The following is a 22,907-nucleotide window of genomic DNA, read 5'->3' as shown; positions in this document are numbered from 1 at the left end:
TCTGAGCTGTAGATGTTTCTATTTTCAATCAAATTTCCTTTTAATGAAAATTAATTTTTAAGGGCAAGATACCACAGCAGAAGAAAAACCTCTCATAAGAAAAGACTTCATGGTTTACAGCGATCAAACGTATGGGCTATTTGCATGATTGGTGGCCTGGACTCAGTGAGAGATTCCTTTGTAGCAGAGGTTGGCCACACATCTGGGGGCTGCAACACCACTGAAAAGACAGCTTTCTAAGCATTAGTGTAAGGCAAAAAGCACAGTCCCCAAACTTGGCCATTTCCACCAAGAAAACAAGTTTCATAGCAACCTTCCTTCGCCAGAAAGGCTTACTTTATGACAGGCTAACAGAACAGATAAGCAGGTTGGGACAAGATACAGACTTTGTTGCATTTAGCTATGACCTTTCTCCCCTCCGTGGATGTGGGCAGGGTGGGGAGAGGCAGGAAGAGGGAGTAGAGAGAAATGACATTTGCACTCAGGCTTCCCGCCCCTACCCTTTGCCCAGACAGACGTCGGATCTACGCCGCACCAGGGGTGGGTCACGGAGTCCAGCTAATTGCCAGGAGCTGAAGCATGTACAAGCCATGAAAAGAGCTGCCCCATGGCCTCCCCACATCACGGTCCTTCATGCACTTGCATCATTAAGGCTGCCAGCTTCAGAGCTCCCTGGACGTTCCCCGGCCAAGCGTCATCCCTGTGTCAAACGGATGGGAGGCCAGGTAATCCTTGTACTCCCCGTCAATCAGTTTGGCGGCGTTGTTCCTGGCAAACCAGCAGTCTATCTGCTCTTCCCCATTGTAGATCTTCCTTTGCTTCCAGACCACTGGGACTTGGTGGCCTTTCACCTTTAGGACGGCCTCAGGCCCCTCTCCCGCCTGAAGGAGCAGAAGGTGAGTGGGGCTCTGGCTGGGCCCCGCAGGGTCTTCCGTGAGTCTGGCATCCTGGTTCAGGAACTGACCTGGGAGGACAAAGCAAAGCATCGGGTCTCAGTCAAATGCAGAAACCTCGTGCTGAAATCCAGCTTCAGTGCTATCAGTGGCGGCAAGCCTTACAATTGGCCACAGCCCGAGACTGGACTCTCCCAGCAGGAGCGGAGACATTTTCTGGTGTCATGGAAGAACATGTGTTCTGGGGGCAGGGAGGAGAGAGCTGAGGATTTATCCACACCATGGGATTTACCCACGACTGCTGGAAGCTTCCCAGTTGCTAACACTAGAAAGTTGCCTAACCTACAAATAGCGATAACCATGGTCTCCTACTGAGTCCAGAGGACAGCATGGGGCAGATAAAAGAGGGAAGTAGTGTTCCGTCTTCCCTCTGTCCTCTCCCCAGTCACAGGCCTGCCTCCCTTCTATCAGCCTCAGGTCTGTGTTGGGTGCAGGATGGAAAGCAGTCAGCTCAGCTCGTCTCTGACCCTCATCCTCAGGACTCTCCGGGTCCGATGGCAGCACTGCTCAGGCCACAGGAATAAAGAGCTGTGTCTATAAAGGGAGCTCACACTGGGCCGCCAGGCCCCACGAAATACAGCCAGCTCAAGAGTCAGGAAATCCTGCCTACTAAACTGAGCCCTGACAATGGCTTGCTCTTTATTTTTGGGCAAGGGGCCCATGCGAAATTGCTCGTTGAAGAAAGCTGGGTAGAATGGCCCGCCTGCTGTGCACGGCCATGTGGGTACCTCCCCTGGTGGGGGTGTTGCTTAGGCTGGGCGCTGGGCAGAGCTGCCTCGTGTCTGTGTCTTCTTGCTGAGAGCAAAGGAACTGGACCCTCAGGTGACTACACTCCAATTCCTCATTCATTTTCCCAGAAGGCTAAAGAGAACTACTTGGTTTATAAAGCCCATTCTTAGCCCAGAAAGCCCAGGAAGAAATCTAATTTTCATATTACATATGTAGTGATCTAATTTTCATATTACATATGTAATTTTCATATTATATATACAGTCATGCACCACATCATGACATTTCAATCAATGATGGACTGAAAATATGATGGTAGTCCCATAGGATTATAATAGTATATTTTTAGTGTACCTTTTCTATGTCTAGATATGTTTAGATGAACAAATACTTATCAACATGTTGCAATTGCCTGCAGTATTCCATGCAGTCACATGCTGTACAGGTTTGTAGCCTGGGAGCAATAGGAGACACCACAGAGCCTAGCTGGGTGGGTAGTAGACTACACTATCTAGAGAGGTTTGTGTAAGGATATTCTAGATGGTCATATAGCGACCAAATCACGTAACGATGCATTTCTCAGAATGTATCCCTGTCATTAAGCAAGGCATGACTCTGTGTGTGTGTGTGAATATATATAATATGTACATACATAGACTGTACACATATATACATACATACAGACTGTATATATACACACCTACAGACTGCATATATACACACACACATATACAGACTGCGTATATACACACACATGCACCATAAATACAGACTGTATACATATATACATATATACACATTCATACTGTATACATACATATATACATATACATATATATACATACAGACTGTATATATACACACATATACAGACTGTGTATATATACACACACCATACAGACTGTATATACACACACACACACAGACTATATGTATATATACATACCATACATACACGCTATATACATATATATACACATATACACAGACTGTGTATATATATACACGTATATAGACTGATATATAATGTATATGTATATATACACTGTATATATACATACACATAAGTCTGTGTATACATATATACACACATACATAGACTGTATATATAATACATATATACATGTATATGTATAATACATTATGTAGACTATATATACACACACACATATACAGACTACACACCTACATACAAACATACGGATTGTATATATATTATGTATTTAGAGACTATATATACATACACACATATGCAGTCTGTGTATACATATATATTATATATGTATATTATGTATATGTATAGACTGTATGCGCGCACACACATACATACATACGCTGACTGTATATATAATAAAAACCACATTCCTATTGAATTTCTCAATCGAACTAAAGGTGCTGGCAATACCGGCTTTGCTTGGGAAATTTAACTCTGTCCTCTACACCCAGCGTGAGGAGAGGACAGCCTCCCACCTAGCAGTCCGTGGCAGTTGCTGGAGAGGCCTTCGCTGTTGGCGATGTAGAAGCCCAGGTGGTGTCGCTGGAAGGGCGCCGGCTTTTTGTAGAGGTGGATGAGGATGACAAAGGCTATGGAGCCCTGGATGGTGACCGTGACATTGGCATTGGCAGACACGGATACCTCCAGCCCCCGGCTCCCCACCACCACACTCTGGTTGCAGGGGAGCACCAGCCTGTCCCCACCATCCAGGATGACTCTGCTCGGTGTGATCTCGAGGTAAGATCTCTCTGGTTTGTTGACGAGGATGGTGATGGTGCGGAAGTAAGTGCGCTGTTTCTTATGGCCATTTGGAGGGGCGGGTGCCCCGATTAACTCTCCATTCACTGTCACACCTCAAAGGCCAAGGGGAAAAGAACAAGGTTAGAAAATCTGGCCGGGAGCGGTGGCTCACGCCTGTCATCCCAGCACTTGGGAGGCCAGGGCAGGTGGACTGCTTGAGGCCAGGAGTTCAAGACCAGCCTGGGCAACACAGAGAGACCCTGTCTCTACTAAAAATAAAAAATTAGCTGGACATAGTGGTGCATGCCTGTAGTCCCAGCTAGTTCGCTTGAGCCCAGGCGTTCCCAGGAGCCCAGGAGCTCAAGGCTGCCGTGAGCTGTGAGTACACCACTGCACTCCATCCTGGGCTCGAGAGTAAGATCCTCTCTCACAAAAACAAAAAAAAGGAAGAAAAAATCTATCCCTGCCCAACACATCAAGTTAGAATTTCCCTCCTCCTTTGGGCTTATCTTTGTATCTCTAGTACCACAAACATTGTCGGACTTACACACAGAAGCCACTCAGTGGTTACTGAGTGAATGGATGAGGGAAAGCGTAAAGTTATGTGTGGATTTTTTACTGTTGTCTGACCAATATCTTGGGATAGAGGCGGGAGGATGTAGGTTTGGGTCAAGATACCGTAGAAGGAGGCACGAAGCTAAGTATTTGTGCATCTACACACAGCTTACCATGTTCGTCTGGTTTCCTTCCAGTGTGGCTGTAGTGATAAGAGCCCTTGTATGACCCTGATGTGTATTTCGTATCCACCAGAGGCTGCTGATCCTAATTCGGACATCTTACGATGCCACTGAGCAGTGTGGGAGACTGCAAAGTTAGCTTTTTGTTTTGTTTTTAGTCCAAAAACTCAAGTTCTTCCTCCACTTAGGTGTTCATCCTTAGACAAGTCAGGAAAAAAAAAAAAAAACACCTGTAATCCCAGTTTCTGGGGAGGCTGAGGCAGGAGAATCACTACTTGAACCCAGGAGGTGGAGACTGCAGTGAGCCCAGATGGCACCACTTCACTGCAGCCTGGGCGACAGAGTGAAACCCCATCTCAAAAAAGAAAAAAAAAAACCTGCCTCCATTTCCTTATCTGTAAAATGGATGGACAGATATAAAACCTAAGAGAATTTTTGTGAGGATCCCAGGAGGTAGCATTTGTGTAAATTGTAAACTGCTATCAAATCAACTCATTTCTTTTTTTCTTCATCATTCTGAACACCACTGGGGCTTTTCTGGACTTGAGCAAGGCCTGTGAACCAAGCCCCAGGGTTCCGTGCTGTCTGGCTGAATAGCAAACAGATGGCAACTGCACTAGAGATGTTTGGGGCTGAATTAGGCGATGCATGTTAAATGCGTTTTGCTCTCAGGCAAAGCAGCAATTTGCAATAAGAAAAGATTGCTATATAATTAACTCTTGTTTTCTCTGCTTTGAGAATAATCTTCCGAATAAAACTTCTTAGACATTCAAGGAAAAAAGGGCCTTCTCTGGGGCAAGGGGTCAGGGGAGGGGAGAAATCCCAGCACGAGAAGAGCCTATGCTCTTCCAGCCTCAAAGTCCTAAGCATTTTTGGGCTGAGTTCCCATCACGGACATCTCGCGGAAGACAGAAACCATGGGAACTGCTCCTAGAATAGGAGGTATTTCCAAGGACATATACAATTAGGTCCTATCTTGCTCCTGAGCCCTTCGAAGTAAGAAACAGTAGAGATTTAGCTCTGAGGCTATAAAGTCCCGCAAGAAAACAATGTGTTGAACGAACCCCAGGATCAAACTCTACATAATCGCATCACACATGTCACCTGCCGGGGGACTCTGTGCAACCCAACATTCCAAGACACTCACGTTCTTGGCAGTAAGAAGTGCCAGGGTACCCACTCCAAAGCTTGTCCTCACAGAGCTGGACATGGCTGGTTACCTGCATTGAACTTGAAAAGCCTTCTCTGTGCTAATCTCTTTCACCCAGGCCCTCTACAGACCGACAGGGTCCATAGAGCCCCTTTGACCATACACGTTCACAGCACACAGACAGAGCTGTGGATTCACAGCTGAGCGCCCTGTGTAAGTCACCAAGAAACTGACATGAGTTTAGAACCCTGGCCTCCCTGGCATCACAGCTTTTGAATGGATAGACACTATGACAATAATACACAATAATACATAATGGATTTTTTTTTTTTTTTTTTTGAGATAGAGTTTTGCTCTTGTCACCAGGCTGGAGTGATCTCAGCTCACTGCAACCTCCGCCTCCCGGGTTCAAGAGATTCTCCTGCCTCAGCCTCCCGAGTAGCTGGGATCTCAGGTGCCCACCACTATGCCCGGCTAATTATTTTGTATTTTTTAGTACAGACGGGGTTTTACCATGTTGGCCAAGCTGGTCTTGAACTCCTGACCTCAGGTGATCCGCCCGCCTCAGCCTCCCAAAATACTGGGATTACAGGCGTGAGCCACCGCGCCCAGCCTACACAGTGGATTTCTAAAGCACTTAAGCATTTACAAAACAACTTCACATCCAGTTTCATTTGATCCACTTTATATGGCTTTGTTAGGCCAACAGAGTGTCCCTATTTCCATTTCACAAGGGAAACAACTCCGAAGGCACGAGCCCAAGGCCAGGCGGCACTTGTCATAAAGCAGGGAGTCAGATGCTTAAGTCCAGGAGCGCCGTGCACTTCCCTTAACCACCGACAACACTCACTGAGCATCTATCAGGTGGCCCTCAGATCACTGGACATCCATCTGAAGAACAGAGGCGGATGCAGTACCTACCTCTCCTTGCCCAGATGCTACAGTGGAAGGTAGAACTTACCAGAGTCCATGTGATCAGAGACCAGCCTGAGGATGTCCCCAGGCTGCCCATCAATATTGAAGCACACAGTGAGTTTGCTCAGGGGGAAATCCACAACAAAGTGGGGATCGCCATCCACTGCCAGAGCAGAAGAAAAAGGAGAGAAAAAGAAAGACACTTATTAAGTACCTTCCTTGTAGAGATGCTACTCTCTATTTCCTCATGAATGATGTTATTTTATTTTATTTTTGAGACGGAGTCTCGCTCTGTCACCCAGGTTGCAGGCTCGAGTACAGTGGCACGATCTCAGCTCACTGCAAGCTCCGCCTCCCAGGTTCACGCCAATCAATGATTTTATTGAATCCTGAAAACGATACTGGAAGGAAGTGTCCTCAATTTCCAGATGAGGAAGATGAGTGAGAGGGAAACAATTCCCCAAAATTACCCAGTGAGTTCGCAGTAAACATTTGACTTCAGGTTTTCTAAATTCCAATATAATGCTCCTTTCATCACACCTAAGCTCAGCACAGACACCTAAGCTTCCAGAGGTGAGAGGAGAAGGAAAGAGAGATCCCTACACACCCTCTGCTGGTACTCAGTCCCCATGCTTCCATTCCCCAGGCAGACATCCCTTGCTATTTGCTTTTTCCTTTACTGGCACGGATGCAGAGGACTTTCCTCGCCTATGACGGGAGATCTACCGTGCTGCTTCTCCCAGGAAGCCATAGGCTATCCCAGGCTCATTCGCAGCGTCAGCTGTATGCCACCCCTGCACGCAGGCACTGAGAGCCATGCCCAGCTTAGATGCAGGGGCAAGCGAAGCAAAAAGTGAGTAGGTGGCCAGGCACACAGTCAGGGTACTGGCGGAAACCCCTCCTTTGGGTCACACCGACTTCACTGCTCTGAAGTTTCTGTCCACAGATGACACCACAAAGTTCAGCTGACAGTTCTTGTCTGTCCTCATTTTCACCTGTTAAAGGTGAACAGTCTTGCCTTTTATTATATAGATAAAAGATTTCTTGAGAATCTATATCAATTCTCTTACTAGATTGGAGATTTACCTTCTAATTTATATTCCAAGTGCAATTTATTTTATTTTTATTTTATTGAGACAGGGTCCCACTCTGCTGACCAGACTGGAGCACAGTGCTGCAATCATAGCTCACTGCAGCCTCAAACTCCTGGGCTCAAATGGTCCTCCCACCTCAGCCTCCTGAGTAGCTGGGACTACAGGCAGGTGCCACCATGCTGGGCTAATTTTTTATTTTTTGTAGGGACAGGGTCTCACTATGTTGCCTAGGCTGGTCTCAAACTCCTGGGTTCAAGCATTCCACCCACCTCAGCCTCCCAAAGTGCTGGGATTACTGGCGTGAGCCACCACACCAGCCTACAACTTGTTTCTTGAATGCCCCTCTGCTTTCCGTGCACGTGGATGTGTCTGCATGCATGCTGTGCACAGTATAGGCACGAGCCAGACAGAGTCGGCTTTCACGCTGCAACAAACTAACATCCCTGCATTCACTGCTGAGAAACCCTTTCTGCCCCAGCATCCCTGAGAAGGGCCCTTGAGAGGATCTGGCTGCTCTCCCTGGGAAGCACCTCAACTTCCCGGAAAATTGCAAGGTATGAAGAAATTCAAGGTGCTGGTCTTTTGCTGATGGGGAAAAACTGGCCCCCAGAGGAGATCAAAGTTCTCACCCGCATTGCTGGCATTTTTTCAGGCATGCACACAGTTGTCTTTTGGTGTCCATGGGGGATTAGTTCCAGGACCCCCGCGGATACTAAAATCCATGTATACTCAGGTCCCTGACATACAATGGTGTAGTATCTGTATATAACCTTCACAGAGCCTTCCATACACTTTATTTTTAATTTATTTTTATTTATTTATTGAGACAGAGGCTCACTCTGTCACCCAGGCTGGCGTGCAATGGTGCAATCTCGGCTCACTGCGATCTCTGCCTCCTGGGTTCAAGCGATTCTCCTGCCTCAGCCTCCCGAGTAGCTGGGATTACAGGCATGCACCACCATGCCCAGCTTATTATTGTATTTTTAGTAGAGATGGGGTTTCACCATGTTGGCCAGGCTGGTCTCAAACTCCTGACCTCAGATGATCCACCTACATTGGCCTCCCAAAGTGCTGGAATTACAGACTTTAGCCACTGCGCGCAGCCTTTCCATACACTTTAAATCATCTCTAGGTTACTTATAACAACTAATACAAAGGGAATGCGATGTAAACAGTTGTTACACTATATCGTTTAAGGAAAAAAGACAAGAAAAAAAGTCCGTGCACATTCAATACAGATGCAATTCCTTTTTCACGTATTTCCGATCTGCTCTTGCTTTGATCCTCGGGATGCAGGACCCATGGAGACAGAGGGCAACCGTCTAGCTCATCTGACAGTTTTCTGAGAGTTTCTGTGTGCACATACCACACCATTTCTACTCAAATCGTCCAAATCTCTTTACAAGGAAAGATAGTGCTTGATCCAAAAAAGTAGGGAGGGGTCAAAAAGGCATTACTCCAGCCAGCATCCAAGAGGAAGCTTTTCTGGCATTCCATAAAGCCTACGTGTGTGTTCAAAGGAATTACAGTCCGTCTCCTGGAGACTGTGCAGACTCTATATCCACGGCTAATCTCTGGGATGTCCCTGGTTTTAGGAGCTTGCACGTACAGCACAGCAGCAGAAAGGCCATAATCGAGACATCCAGAGGATGACGTGGACACAGCAGAACAAAACCGAGTCATAGGTTGTTCCCTCTGAATTTTTATTACAGTCCCAGGAAGCTGGCAAAAGGACATTTCATGACATTTGAAAAAAATCTGTTCTTCCCTTCCGAAACCACGAACTGAAAAAAATGCAAACAAAAACAAAGCCTGCCTGTCACACCAGACGTTTTTATTTTGGTAGCACCATTTTATGTTTGTCATAGCAGAGGCTGGAAGGATGCACGTTCCGGATCTCTAAAACAATGTCTTCCAAACTCAGTAAGGGTCAGAATGTGCCTCTGCCACCCATCTACTCTTCCATCGGGTTTCCTGCCAGGATTCCTGGGGACTGTGCTATCTCCACAGAGTTTATGCGATGGTTTCATGACAGCTGCAATTCTCAGGCTCTGCCTCACATTGTGGGCTTGATACACTGCTGAATGAGCTGGTATTTTTAACTGACTTCATGGAATTCTTGGTTTTACACTCTTTTTTTTTTTTTTTTTAAGACAGAGTTTCACTCTTGTAGTCCAGGCTGGAGTGCAGTGGCGTGATCTTGGCTCACTGAACCCTCAACTTCCCAGGTTCCAGCAATTCTCCTGTCTCGGCCTCCCCTACAGGCCCCTGCCACCACACCTGGCTAATTTTTGTATTTTTAGTAAAGAGGAGGTTTCACCATGTTGGCCAGGCTGGTCTTGAACTCCTGACCTCAAGCAATACACCCACCATGGCCTCCCACAGTGCTGGGATTACAGGCGTGAGTCACCACACCTGGCCTGGTTTCAGACTTTTTAAACATCTCTTACTCTCAATTCACACACAACCGCATCCTTTTCTTTACCTGATGTTTTAGAGATTTTAATTCTTGGCTGGTATGGCTTCTCCAGAAAAGGTCCTAAAAAGGAGAAGGAAGAGAATATCACGGTCATTCATTAAAGATGATGAAGAGAGAGGTACAAAGGGAGAGAGTAGAAATGACTAAAATACAGCTTTTAGGTACATTTGTAATAGCTTAAAGAATCAAAAAACCCTTTAAAACATCATCAGTCTTAAAAAGGCAGCTTGGTCTCAAAACACAAAAGTAAAGCCAGGCATGGTGGCTCATGTCCATAATCCCAGTGCTTTGGGAGGCCAAGGTGGGAGGATCACTGGAACCCAGGAGTTCGAGACCAGCCTGGGCAATATAGTGACACCCTGTCTCACCAAAAAAAAAAAAAAAAAAATAAGCCCAACAAGGTGGTACACGTCTGTAGTCCCAGCTTCTTGGGAGGCCGAGGTGGGAGGATCACTTGAGCCCAGGAGATTGAGGCTGCAGTGAGCCATGATTGCACCACTGCACTCCAGCCTGGTTAACAGAGTGAGACTGTCTCAAAAAAGAAAAGACAAGAAAAGAAAAGAAAATAATAGAAGCTACACAAGTGGAGTGTAAAGTGTGCAGGATTATTTTATTCTTCTACGAATTAGATACTATTCTTTTCTGTTATTTTTGTGTATATTATAGGGGAAAATATTTTATCACACTTGAGATATATTTATAGGGGAAGGGAGAAATGAGTTGTTCAGTGGGCCTGTAGAATTTTGGATGTGCAAGATGGAAAAGTTCTAGAGATCTGTTTCATCACAGTGTCAATATACTTAACATCACTTACCAGCATTGAACTGTACGCTTAAAAATGGGTAAGGTGGTAAATTTTACGTTCATGATAAAAACAAACAACAATGTAAAAAAAGAGGTACAGTTATAATCCAGTGTCTGTAGCTACGTGTGCGGCAGAATTCACAAAGCAGAAGATTTTGAAACACTTTGTATTTCAAAGTACTGGCGCTCTGAATATTCAATGAAAGAATAACCTAAAAGTAATTAATATCTATAAATAAAATCAATAACTTATGTCAAATTGTTAGTACTAGCAAAATTGTGCTCCTCTTCTCTGGTTTTTACTGCTCCCAGAAATTAACGAGTGAGGTCTCGAAACGTTCTTGAAGCACCCGCTTCTCAAGACTGGTCTTGACCAGCATGATCTGGGCAGAACGCAGATTTGCCAGGAAAGAGGATGGATGACTGGATGACTGCTTTGAGGAGTGGCAGCTGCCACCAACTCTCAAAAAAAATTTAAATTTAAATTTAAAAACCATCAGAGCTTTAAGGAAAGGAAGAATTTTCTTTCAAAAAAAAAAAAAAACCCTTTTGAGTAATCAGTTGGTTATCTCCTCTGTCTTTCTGGACAGAGATCACCTGGATCTGATCTCTCCTGAAGCTGTGGAGATTTGCGCTGATGACCTGTCATCAAGATCTTATTCAGAAAGCCATTTTTCCTGGATGTGGCATGGATCTCATGAGTAGAAAGTGATGGCATCCTGCCACATGCTTTTAATCACAGCAAAAATTGTGTAAGTTTTGCCAAGACAAGCTCCATCCTTTCTGAAATAGCCGCGTCAACTGTAACCTCACTATCGGGGACAGAACTTATCAGTAAATTTCTGGTATTCCGTGCCTCCATGGAAGGTGTGTCTGACATTTGTGCAAAACTCACTGTGTGCCCATGGCATTCCATATGTAGTCCTTACAACAGCCCTGCAGGGAAATTATTATCATCTCCGTGTTCAGGGCTGGGGAGTGGGAACGGAAGCTCAGAGAAGTTGAGACACCTGCCTCAGGCCTCACAGCTGCTCAGGAAGGTTGGTGAATCCTAACTGCATGCTTTCTCCACACCCAGGTCTTTCTAAGACTTTAGAGTGTGAGGAATAAATGGGACAGCATTGGTGGGGTGCGGAGTAGGGCCTGATCAACCTGTTTCCTCTCCTAGGAGACAGAACTTGACAGGAACCCAAAAAAATGTGATGCATATGAAACACGATTTTCCACAAGCAGATCTGCCAGGAATACAATGCCCTGCTTTGGTTTCACTGTGTTTCCTTTCTCTTGTTCTGGTCTCTACTCTTACCCCCAGCAGAATGGCACCAAGACTGACCGTGCCTGCATCTGTTCGGATTCTCAGAGACTGACATGTAAAGATCGGATTCTTGCAAGAATCGGTACCTTGGTCCTTCCCACGTGCTCTCGGGGAAATAAAATCAAGCATACAATTAAATTATACTACATAACTCTGAAGTGCTTGAAAATACAGAAAGGTACTGAAAAATGGGCATTGGTATGTTCATTTCAGTGCTTCTGCCCATGCCTGAAACCTGGCAAGCACTCAGTTATTGATGGTTTATTGATGGACTGACCTCACTAGGCTATATTTCTGACTCAAATGCCACCTTTTTCTCATTTCTCTAGACAGCCACAGTGTACAGCAATGTGCGTACAACAGTGTACAATACTCTCTGAAGACTATGAGCTCTATACAGCGTTACTGCTTTTTGGTTCGTTGTTTTTTGGAGACGGGGTCTTGCTCTGTCACCCAGGTTGGAGAGCAGTGGTACCATCATGGCTCACTGCAGCCTTAAACTCCCGGGCTCCATTGATCCTCCTTCCTCAGCCTCCTGAGTAGCTGAGACTACAGGCATTCCACCATACATAGATAATTAAATTTTCTTTTTCTTTGGTAGAGACAGGGTCTCTCTGTGTTGCCCAAGCTGGTGTTGAACTCATGGCCTCAAGTGATCCCACCTCAGCTTCCCAAAGTGCTGGGATTACAGGCGTGAGCTACTATACCCAGTCTGGGTTATTATTTGTAAGTATTATAGCAAGATGGACTAACACAGCTTCCTGCTGGGGCTCCCTGTGGAGGAGGTGAGTGGCTTCTCAGGCCTGCGTCCCCCACACCTGGCTGGCACAGGTGCCTCGTACCTGGCTGCGTGCCAGCTCCTCGCACGCTCTGCACCACCGGTTCGGGTCCCATGGCGGCCGACATGCCGTGGGCCTCCTCCAGGCCGTCCTTGCGCGGGACCGGCCCCCTCAGCTTCATGGAAGTGAAGGGAGTGAGGAAGCGGTAGCTTAGGGCCAGGTCCTGGGCCTGCTGCCGCAGCCGCTCCTTCTCCGGCTCATCGTCACTTTGCAGCCAGGAGCTCAGCAGCTCCTTTGTGGTGAGGTAGCTCCAGAGACGCTCAATGTGGTTGGAGTCCCCCTCTCCATCGCCTTCAGGCCTGGGGCTTCCTGTGACATCTTTCCCTGCCTTCTGAGGTCCCACAGGCACATCCGTCTTCAGGATGACGAATTTCTTACTGTTGCTGGCGGTGACCTCCACGTGCAGGTGATCCAGCTTCCTGTCCACCAGCTTCCCTGCAATGATGATCTCTGAGCCGTTGAAGTAGTTGGGGAACAGGGTCTTGGTGGCCTGCACCACTGAGCTGGGGGGATAATCGATGCGGATATCAGAGAGGAGAGGGGTCCTGATTTCATCGTAGAACCTGCGGTGGAAGCACAGGGAAAGAGGGAGATCAGGGCCCTGCTCCAACAGCAGGCAGGACAGTCCTAAAGGAAAATGCAGACTCTCAGGGGGATGAGTCTGATTTTAGAAGCGATCAAGTCCAACATGGCACCCCACACAATATTTCTGCCAGGAGGTCACGAGGCAGCAGGTTGAACACACTGATGAGAGGGAATGCATTCTCTCACATGGCTTCTGAGCTGGTTTTCAACTGCTCTCATGATGAGAAAGAACCTCCTTCTAGTAGATTAAAATCTTCCTCCCTGAAATTCCCACCCACTGGTTTCAGTGTTGCCTCTGGAACAATACAGAATTAGTCTAATCCATTTCAACAGACATTTGGATGCTTACAAACCAATGCTGTGATTCCTTTAAGCCTGATCAATCCCCAGTTTCATGAACTATTCTTCCTGTGATACAGTTTTGAGATTCCCTCACTATTCTTTGTAAATTTCCTTTGTGCACACTTACATTTCTCAAAGGATCTCTTAAAAAACCTTTTTCTTAGAACCAAATACAAATTCCAGATATGCTTTAAGCAGCACATCCTACTTGAGAAACCTGATTTGTGTGAGTTTGTGCGTATAACATTTGCTTGCATTTGCTTTTCTTGTAGTTAAGTTACATGGCTGCTTCTTGTTAAGTCAGGAGACAATTAAAATTCCCTTTCAAAAGACCTACAAAGTATAGGCTGTGGAATTAGACTTCCATCTCTGTCGCTTCCTGGCTGTGTGTCTTGGGACATGTGACTTAACCTCTCTGAACTTCAGTTTCCTTATCTATAAAATCAGGATGTTAACAGTACTTCTTTGGTCACCTGCTAGCTGTCCCCGAAAGTCCATTTTCCCCTTCTTTCATGAGAATTGAGCTCTGGCCGTCGAGCTGCAAACTACATTTCCCAGCCTCCATCAAGGCCACAAATGGCCATGTGATTATGTCCTCCCAATGGAATATGGGTAGGCGTGAGATGTGCAACTTCTTAATATTTGCTTAAAATTCATGCTGGCTTTCTTTTCTCTCTACCTTTTTGTGGCTAGAAAACTAGAGTGATAGTGACCGAATTTCAATCCTATAGCATTAAGGACAACACCTGAGGGAAGCAGAGCAATAAAACAGAAGGAGCTTAGGTCCCTGAATGACTTTCTGGAGCAGGATCTAGCCTGTTACCATTACAGAAGAGGGAAGTAAATGGCTATCTTATTTCAGCCTTTGCCTCTCATCATCTCTGTACTGCAGCGTAGCCTTTACCCTAATACACCTATCTCCTAGGATTTCTGTAAGGATCATCCGGGATAATGCACATAGAAATTCCTGGTGTATCATAAGTTCTCATAAATGCAGGGTATTGATCACAGTTTCAGTGGAATGGCAGTGCAGCTGACTTGTTGCAGCATAATTGCTTTTGCTTCTGAATGCCTTATTGAATCTCAATTCTATCATCCAGTGCATCAGATTCTCCCCTTTGACTCTAGCTTTGAATAATTTTTAAAATGTGGGAAGCAAATCTGTGTTTTCATTTACATCTTTCATTAAGCATGGGAGGAAATGGTGGCGAATCCCAAACCGAGGACCTGTCTTTACTGCACACCTTAGGGACCTCTACTTCCATTTATCATTAATAAATGTCCTTTGATTATGGCTATTAAACACCCGTATTTCTACCCAAACCTCCCCTTTGCTTTTAAGTAGATACCACATATGCCACGGTGCAGATTCAAGGGCCTCACGCTGAACTGGGAGTTGGCATTTCGCTCAGTCAACAGCAACGTGGCAGACTGTGTGTGGCAACATAATATCCGAGGGAAGCTATTTCTGTTTTAAAAGATCTAAGTTTTCTCCAACCTCTCATTTAAAAGATCTCATTTATTCTCCACCTCAAAATAATCTGATTATTTACCAGTTTTATCTGGTGGTTTTGCTTCTAAATAAAAGTATCTTTTAACTAGTACTCAAAATGGAGATAACAGTACTCTACTACTCACAGGGTAGGATAAAAGTACACTGACTAGAAAGTGCTTTGAAGTATCAGGATGTCAATGATCCACGAGAGCTCATTAAATACTTAATATGGGATGGCCACTGTGCCAATGCTTTACATGGTGTTTTTATATAGCGATTTTCTCATTAAATTCTGCAACCAACCATAATCCTCATTTTACAGATGAGAAAACGGAGGTACAGCCTGTCTTAAAATCTTGCTTAGGGCTGGGTGCAGTGGCTCACGCCCGTAATCCCAGCACTTTGGGAGACTGAGGCGGGCAGATCACCTGAGGTCAGGAGTTTGAGACCAGCCTGACCAACAGGGAGAAAGAAACCTCATCTCTACTAAAAATACAAAATTAGCCTGGCATGGTGGCACATGCCTGTAATCCCAGCTACTCGGGAGGCTGAGGCAGGAGAATCGTTTGAACCCGGGAGGTGGAGGTTGCAGTGAGCTGAGATCACACCATTGCACTCCAGCCTGAGCAACAAGAGTGAAACTCCATCACAAGAAAAAAAAAAATCTTGCCTAAAGTCACAAAGGAGGATCCGAATTTGAACTCTGATCTGCCGGGCTTCAAAACACATTGTGATACCTCCCATTGCAATGAGCTGTGATCGCTGTCAGCGGATGCAAGTCTGGGGTGCAGCAACACAGTCCTCTCTGAGTTCCCACCGCAGCCACCCCTCAGCCCCTCGACCAGCCTCGCATGCCTACGCAGACAGACCACAGACCCGATGAGCTGCGAGCCCGCATCCTCCTCCTCGTGCACACGCCGTGTGAGGCCGCAGTTCTCCAGCGACAGTTTCTCCAGCAGCCTGAAGTCCACATCGTTGCCGATGCCAATGGTGAAGATGCAGACTTGGCCTCGGGCGGCCTCTCGGGTGTTGTTGAGGATCTTGAGGGTGTGCGTCTCCCCGACTGTGGGCTTCCCATCCGTCAGGAAAATGATGAGGGACACGCTCCGGTCTCCAATGTCATTGTGGGCCACGTACTTGTTGAGGAGCCTGATGGCCCTCTGCAGGGCCCCATTGATGTCTGTGCCTGCAGGACACCAACACGGGACAGCTCAAGCCTCTACACTCACCTCCCCACCCTGAATGTACTTTCTTTTTTTTTTGAGATGGAGTCTCGCTCTGTCACCCAGGCTGGAGTGCAATGGCGCAATCTCCACTCATTGCAACCCCACCTTCCAGGTTCAAGCAATTCTCCCACCTCAGCCTCCCAAGTAGCTGGGATTACAGGCACACACCACCACATCTGGCTAATTTTTGTATTTTTAGTACAGATGGGATTGACCATGTTGGCCAGGTTGGTCTCAAACTCCTGACCTCAAGTGATCTGCCCACCTTGGCCTCCCAAAGTGCTGGGACTACAGGCGTGAGCCACCGCGCCCAGCCTGAATGCACTTTCATAGCTGCAGTTCACGCTCAACCACCCAAGTGCTCATAGGAGTGAGATGTCAGGGGGCCATCCAGAAACTTGCTAAATGCAAATCGTTTACTAGATGCATATAAGTGACCGGGGACTATCCCGCTGTAACAAACCTTCTCCAGAAGGCGTGTGGCGACACCTTAGTTTAACAGTCTCCACTACCTGAGCTTCAGTGACTTCTGTGCCCTTTTCTGAGAATGGTTTTGAAAAGAGCAGGAAGGGCCGGGCGCGGTGGCTCAAGCCTGTAATCCCAGCACTTCAGGAGGCCGACACGGGCGGATCACGAGGTCAGCAGATCGAGACCTTCCTGGCTAACATGGTGAAACCCCATCTCTACTAAAAAATACAAAAAACTAGCCGGGCGAGGTGACGGGCGCCTGTAGTCCCAACTACTCGGGAGGCTGAGGCAGGAGAATGCGTGAACCCGGGAGGCGGAGCTTGCAGCGAGCTGAGATCCGGCCACTGCACTCCAGCCTGGGCGGCAGAGCGAGACTCCGTCTCAAAAAAAAAAAAAAAAGAAAAGAAAAGAGCAGGAAGGTGTTGAGCGTAGAGGACAGCAGGAATGAGCAGGGAGAAACAGCTGCAGAGGGGAGGAGGGGCACGGAATGAAGAGGAGGAGGGTAGCTGCTGACATCTCAGATGCCTCCCAGCGTTGTCCAGGGCTGGGTGGAGCTGATGAAAGAATGAATTTGTTGCCTTCATCGTCCCTCCTTTCCTGGCTTCCTGTCCCTTCAGATCACCTCAGCTTGTCAGAACCCCACAGAGGAAGGGGCATGAAATATTTCTCTTAGCCACCCTTTTTCCTTCAGACGCCCTTGTCAAAAACAGCTCTGATTAAAGTTGAGGGCCGGCCAGGCACGGTGTCTCATGCCTGTAATCCCAGAACTTTGGAAGGCCAAGGTGGGCAGATCACCTGAGGTCAGGAGTTCGAGACCAGCCTGGCCAACATGGCAAAACCCTGTCTCTACCAAAAATACAAAAATTAGCCAGGCATGGTGGCACATGCCTGTAATCCCAGCTACTCGGGTGGCTAAGGTCAGAAAATCACTTGAACCCAGAAGGCGGAAGTTGCAGTGAGACAAGATTGTGCCATTGCACTCCAGCCTGGGCAACAAAGTGAGATGCTGTCTCAACAGAAAAAATAAAAATAAAATAAATAAATTTATAAATAAAATGAAGTTGGGGACGACAGGGAAGAAAACTTTTATCAGGAATATGTGGCTTAGAAAACCTCTACAAAATAGAAAACAAATCTCAACTCTGAGAAACGGTGGAAGAATAAACACCAATGACATTAGCAGGTATCTGTGGACAGCAGGAGGTTTTACTCTCCTGCTTTTCTTTGGATGATTTTCTTTACTCCTCAAATGTCTTAGAATAGACACTTCCATGGAAAACATGGGGTGAGAACATGAGTTCTAAATGTTCTGTTTCTTGATCTGGGTCCGGGTTCTGTTCAATTTATGAAAACATATCAGGTTGTACACTTACTACATGTGCATTTCTCTGCATGTATGTTACACTACAGGTTACTGCTTCCTTAAAAAAGAATGTTCCCATGTTTTCTTTTCCTTCTTTTTTTATTTAGAGACAGGGTCTCAATATGTTGCCCAGGCTGGTCTCAAACTCCTGGGCTCAAGCAATTCTCCCACCTCAACCTCCCAAAGTGCTGGGACTACAGGTGTGAGCCACCATGCCCAGCCACCGATGTATTTTTTTTCTTTTTCTTTTTCTTTTTTTTAAGACATAGTCTTGCTCTCTTGCCCGAGCTGGAGTGCAGTGGCGTGATCTTGGCTCACTGCAACCTCTGCCTCCCTGGTTAAAGCAAGCAATTCTCCTGCCTCAGCCTCCTGGGTAGCTGGGATTACAGGCACATGCCACCACGCCCAGCTAATTTTTCTATTTTTTTAGTACAGATGGGGTTTCACCATGTTGGCCAGGCTGGTCTTGATCTGACTTTGTGATCTGCCCACCTTGGCCTTCAAAGTGCTGGGATTACTGGTGTGGGCCACCGCACCTGGCCCCATGTATTCTTAAATTTACTACTTTATGATTAAAATAAATCACACAATTTAAGTTTGGGAGCAAAATGAATAAATAAAGTTGGGGCCTGTGTCTTTGATAGGAGCTGTACAAGTATTTGTTTGGTGGATGGAGAGACAGGTGGTTGGATGGTTGAGGTTGAAATCCCAGCTACAGTGAGGTTTCTGGGTTAGCTAAGAATTCCACTGAACTAAGCTACCAGCATCCCACCATTACCAAGTAAAGCAGAGACTTTACTGTAGTGTGAACACCTATTTCCTTTGGTTTTTTTTTTTTTTTTTAAATGGCTTAAGATAAAATCTATATACCAAAAGATCACCCATTCTAAGTGTCCAATTCATGATCTGTGGTAAACTTAAGAGTTTGATGACCATCACCACCATCCATCATCCTGACTGGAGGCACTTTTCTCTACCTGCAAATTTTACCACATTTGTGGTACATATATACCATGGGGCACTATTCAGCCATAAAAAAGAATGAGATCCTGTCATTTGCAACACGATGGATGGAACTGGAGCTCATTATATTAAGTGAATTAAGCCAGGCGCAGAAAGACCAACTTCCCATGTTCTTGCTTATTTGCGGGAACTAAAAATTAAAACAATTGAACTCACGGAGATAAAGAGGAGAACAATGGTTCCCAGAGGCTGGGAAGGGTAGTAGAGGGTGGGGCAGAAGGATAGTTAATGGGTACAAAAAGTAGTTAGAAAGAATGAAGAAGATCTAGCATTTGATAGTGCAACAGGGTGATTATATTCAATAATAATTTCAAGATACATTTAAAAATAACTAAGAGTATAATTGGATTGTTTGTAACACAAAGGACAAATGCTTGAGGTGACAGATATTTCATTTATCTGATGTAATTATCACACAATGTATGCCTGTATCAAAATACCTCATATACCCCATAAATACATATACCTACTCTGGACCCACAAAAATTAAAATTTAAAATTAAAATGTACCACATCTGGGAGAACCAGATCATCTCCCCCATGGCTTTACATCCTCCAGATTTTCTAGCTAAAAAAGTAGATAAGGCTACGTCCATGACCAGATGTTCGTAATTCTTGCTAAGATGCAGAGTCCAAATGGAAGGAAAGTTATTTAACATTTTATTGGAATCACTAATTTGCCTTTCTTTTGTTTGTTTGCTTTTCAAATGGAATCTCACTTTGTCACCCGGGCTGGAGTGCAGTGGCGCGATCTCGGCTCACTGCAACCTCTGCCTCCCAGATTCATGCAATTCTCCTGCCTCAGCCTTCCCAGTAGCTGAGACTACAGGTGCAAGCCACCACGCCCAGCTAGTTTTTTGTATTTCAGTAGAGATGGGGTTTCACCGTGTTGCCCAGGCTGGTCTCAAGCTCCCGAGCTCAGGCAATCCGCCCGTCTTGGCCTCCCAAAGTGCTAGGATTACAGGCATGAGCCACTGTGCCTGGCCTAATTTGCCTTTCTTAAGGCCCAGTCTAATTTCTTAGTGCCCCTGGATGTGTGGGCAAGGATGAACTGGCATTTGTTTTTTTTTCGTGTCTGTATTCAGCAATGGTGCCAAATCTCTCACTCCACTTTAAAGCCAAGGAGAGCCCAGGCAGAGGGATGGATTAGCTTTCCCGATGGCACACAGCCACCAGAGGCCCTGCAGGGATTGGCATCAAGCCCATGTTAAGGGGGGCGCCTCCTGCCCACTGAACACAGAGAGGAGCTGTCATCAAAGGACTCACAAGCACCAGTGAGAGGGGTTACCCGAAAATAATGGCCACATCGATGCTTAAAGAGGACCTTCTATGTGCCAGGACCATTCTAACCACTTGAAATGCTTTAGCTCACTCCATCCTGATAACGACTCCATTGTTATCTTCATTCTACAGATGAGGAAACTGAGGCACAGAGAAGGTGGAGCTGGATTCAAACCCAGGCAGCCTGGCTTCCAAATCCATGCTCTCAGTCCTGACGCTACACATCTTAGAGAGAAGCAGGCTGATCTACTGTTCACCTGCAGAGGCTAGGGCAAGGCGGTGTCAAGAAAAATAAAGGAAATCCATGGGGTTTCTAAGGCTTGGAGTCCAAAAGACGCTAGCATACATCAGCCATTTTCTTTCTTTTTTTTTTTTTCTTTTTATTTTGAGACAGAGCCTTGCTGTCGCCCAGGCTGGAGTGATGTGATCTTGGCTCACTGCAACCTCTGCCTCCCAGATTCAAGCAATTCTCCTGCCTTAGCCTCCCAAGTAGCTGGGATTACAGGCACTTGCCACCACGCCTGGCTAACTTTTTGTATTTTTAGTAGAGACGGGGTTTCGCCATGCTGGCCAGGCTGGTTTTGAACTCCTGACCTCAGGTGATTCACCTGCCGTGGCCTCCCAAAGTGCTGGGATTACAAGCGTGAGCCACCCCGCCCGGCCCAGCTATTTTCTAAAGCTGTTTATTACTCCATGGACCCCACTCTACCAGCACACACACATCATTCTTCTAGTAAGCAGGACCATTAAAATACATCCAATCTACAAATATCCATTGAGCATGCCCTCTGTGTCAGGAACCATGCATGGAGGTGGGAGCTATGTTAACATGAAGAGAAATCTGTTCCTTCAAGAATTTTACGGTGTTGTGGATTTGGATTTCCTGCCGTAGATTATCACTATCATATTAAATCCAATCTTCTATTTCTCTCATCAAACATCAAAACAGTTCCGAGATTATACTGTTTTGGAGGCTAGTAGGAAATCCCAGTGTAAATGAAAGTACCAGCCCAGCAAGATCAAGTTCCAAATTAAGTTCATTTGGGAAATGAGGGCTTTGTCTTGGATTGGGAAACCATGAATATATTAAAGATGGAAAATTCCAGATGGGAAAAGACTGAAGAGTGTTTTGTAGGTTTCCAGATAACTGAAGTGGAATTAACCAGGAGGTGGTGTCTCTATACAGAGCCTGTAAGGCAGGGGGCAGGGAGGGAGTAGGTCCAGTTGTTCTAAATGCTCCAATACTGAGCACCTCTTCTGTGTCCACTGCACTGTTTATACAGAGAACAGCAAGAGCACGGCGCAGGTCCTGAGTTGGGAGAACTTAACATCTAGGACAGCTGGGTAACACACTGCTCTGATTGTCCACTCTTCTCAGAATTCTTTATGGTCTTTCCTTTCTTAACATTCTGCACCCTTACCTGGGCACCACCCAAGACAAGTGTGCAGTGGCTGAGAGCCCACATCCTCCCCATCACATTTTACCTCCGCAACCCTCCCAGGCCACCCGGATACAGGTTTCACTCACTCTGCTGCAGGTCTACCAACAGGGCTCCTGGTCTTGCAAAGCAGTTCCACCTGCCCCTGCCCCTGCCCCGCCTTGTTTTGCAAAGCAGTTCCACCTGCCCCTGTGCATGAACCACTGGCTGGTCTGTGTGGCTTTAATTCTCCACCCCCAAACCTTTACAAAAACAGTATTGTTTTTGTATCAGCAAGACTTTTTGTAACAGGATCCATGAGATGAACCAGGAAAGCCTCCAAACACCTATCAGGTTATTTTCCCCCAGAACTTCACCAGCCTCACTTGGAGACTGAGAGCACGGATTTGGTATTCGGAGCAACCTAGGCTGCTGAGAAAGCTCTCACCCGCAGTCTCCTTTCCTGCCATCAACCCCAGCTTTCAAATCTTTGTCTCTCAGCCAAAAGGAAAAAAGAAAACTTATTATGTCAAAGCCAAGCCAATGTGAAAAGAAGGTGTCATCTTTACCTCCAGTAGGTGACATATGGTGAATGTACACTTTGCCATCCCTGATGCTGTCTGGAGTGACTGATATCAAGTGGTCCTTCCATACTTTGATCCGGTTGGAAAATCCAATGATACTGAAACGGTCCTGGGGTCGGAGGTCATGGAGAATCGTGAAGAGGGCATCCTTGGTCTAGGCAAACACAAAAACAAAACCAGTCACAGCCACTCACGTGAGTCCACTTATCCCCTGTTCAGGAAACCGTCACCCCCGGGAACAATGTCAGGGTTCAAATTCAGTGTCAACTATGTAAAGGGCACTTGGCTGAATGTCAAGGAATTGGTTACCTGACTGGAAAGAATGGTATAAAGATGTTACGGTTGTAGACATGAGTGAATCATTACGAAAGC

General features: G+C 46.1%; 1 protein-coding gene across 2 annotated transcripts in view; it reads right to left on the bottom strand.

Moving 5' to 3' along the window:
• ITIH5 (inter-alpha-trypsin inhibitor heavy chain 5) overlaps window positions 1-22,907 on the bottom strand; it is a 101,603-nt gene continuing 78,696 nt past the window's right edge. The window contains exons 8-14 of one of the 2 annotated variants that reach the window (XM_003903369.5): window positions 22,521-22,689; window positions 16,049-16,358; window positions 12,754-13,313; window positions 9,799-9,852; window positions 6,266-6,382; window positions 3,153-3,530; window positions 1-964 (exon numbers count right to left, since the gene is read on the bottom strand). In XM_003903369.5, coding sequence (XP_003903418.4) covers window positions 663-964; window positions 3,153-3,530; window positions 6,266-6,382; window positions 9,799-9,852; window positions 12,754-13,313; window positions 16,049-16,358; window positions 22,521-22,689 — 1,890 coding nt within the window. In that variant the 3' untranslated portion in view covers window positions 1-662. The remainder of the gene's footprint in view (window positions 965-3,152; window positions 3,531-6,265; window positions 6,383-9,798; window positions 9,853-12,753; window positions 13,314-16,048; window positions 16,359-22,520; window positions 22,690-22,907) is intronic. The other variant, XM_021943030.2, reaches the window with a different exon arrangement.

This window comes from Papio anubis, chromosome 11 (genome assembly GCF_008728515.1).
Source record: "Papio anubis isolate 15944 chromosome 11, Panubis1.0, whole genome shotgun sequence".
NCBI classification, from domain to species: Eukaryota; Metazoa; Chordata; class Mammalia; order Primates; family Cercopithecidae; genus Papio; species Papio anubis.
Note: the sequence above shows the minus strand (reverse complement) of the source record. Positions and strands in the feature narration are given on the sequence as shown.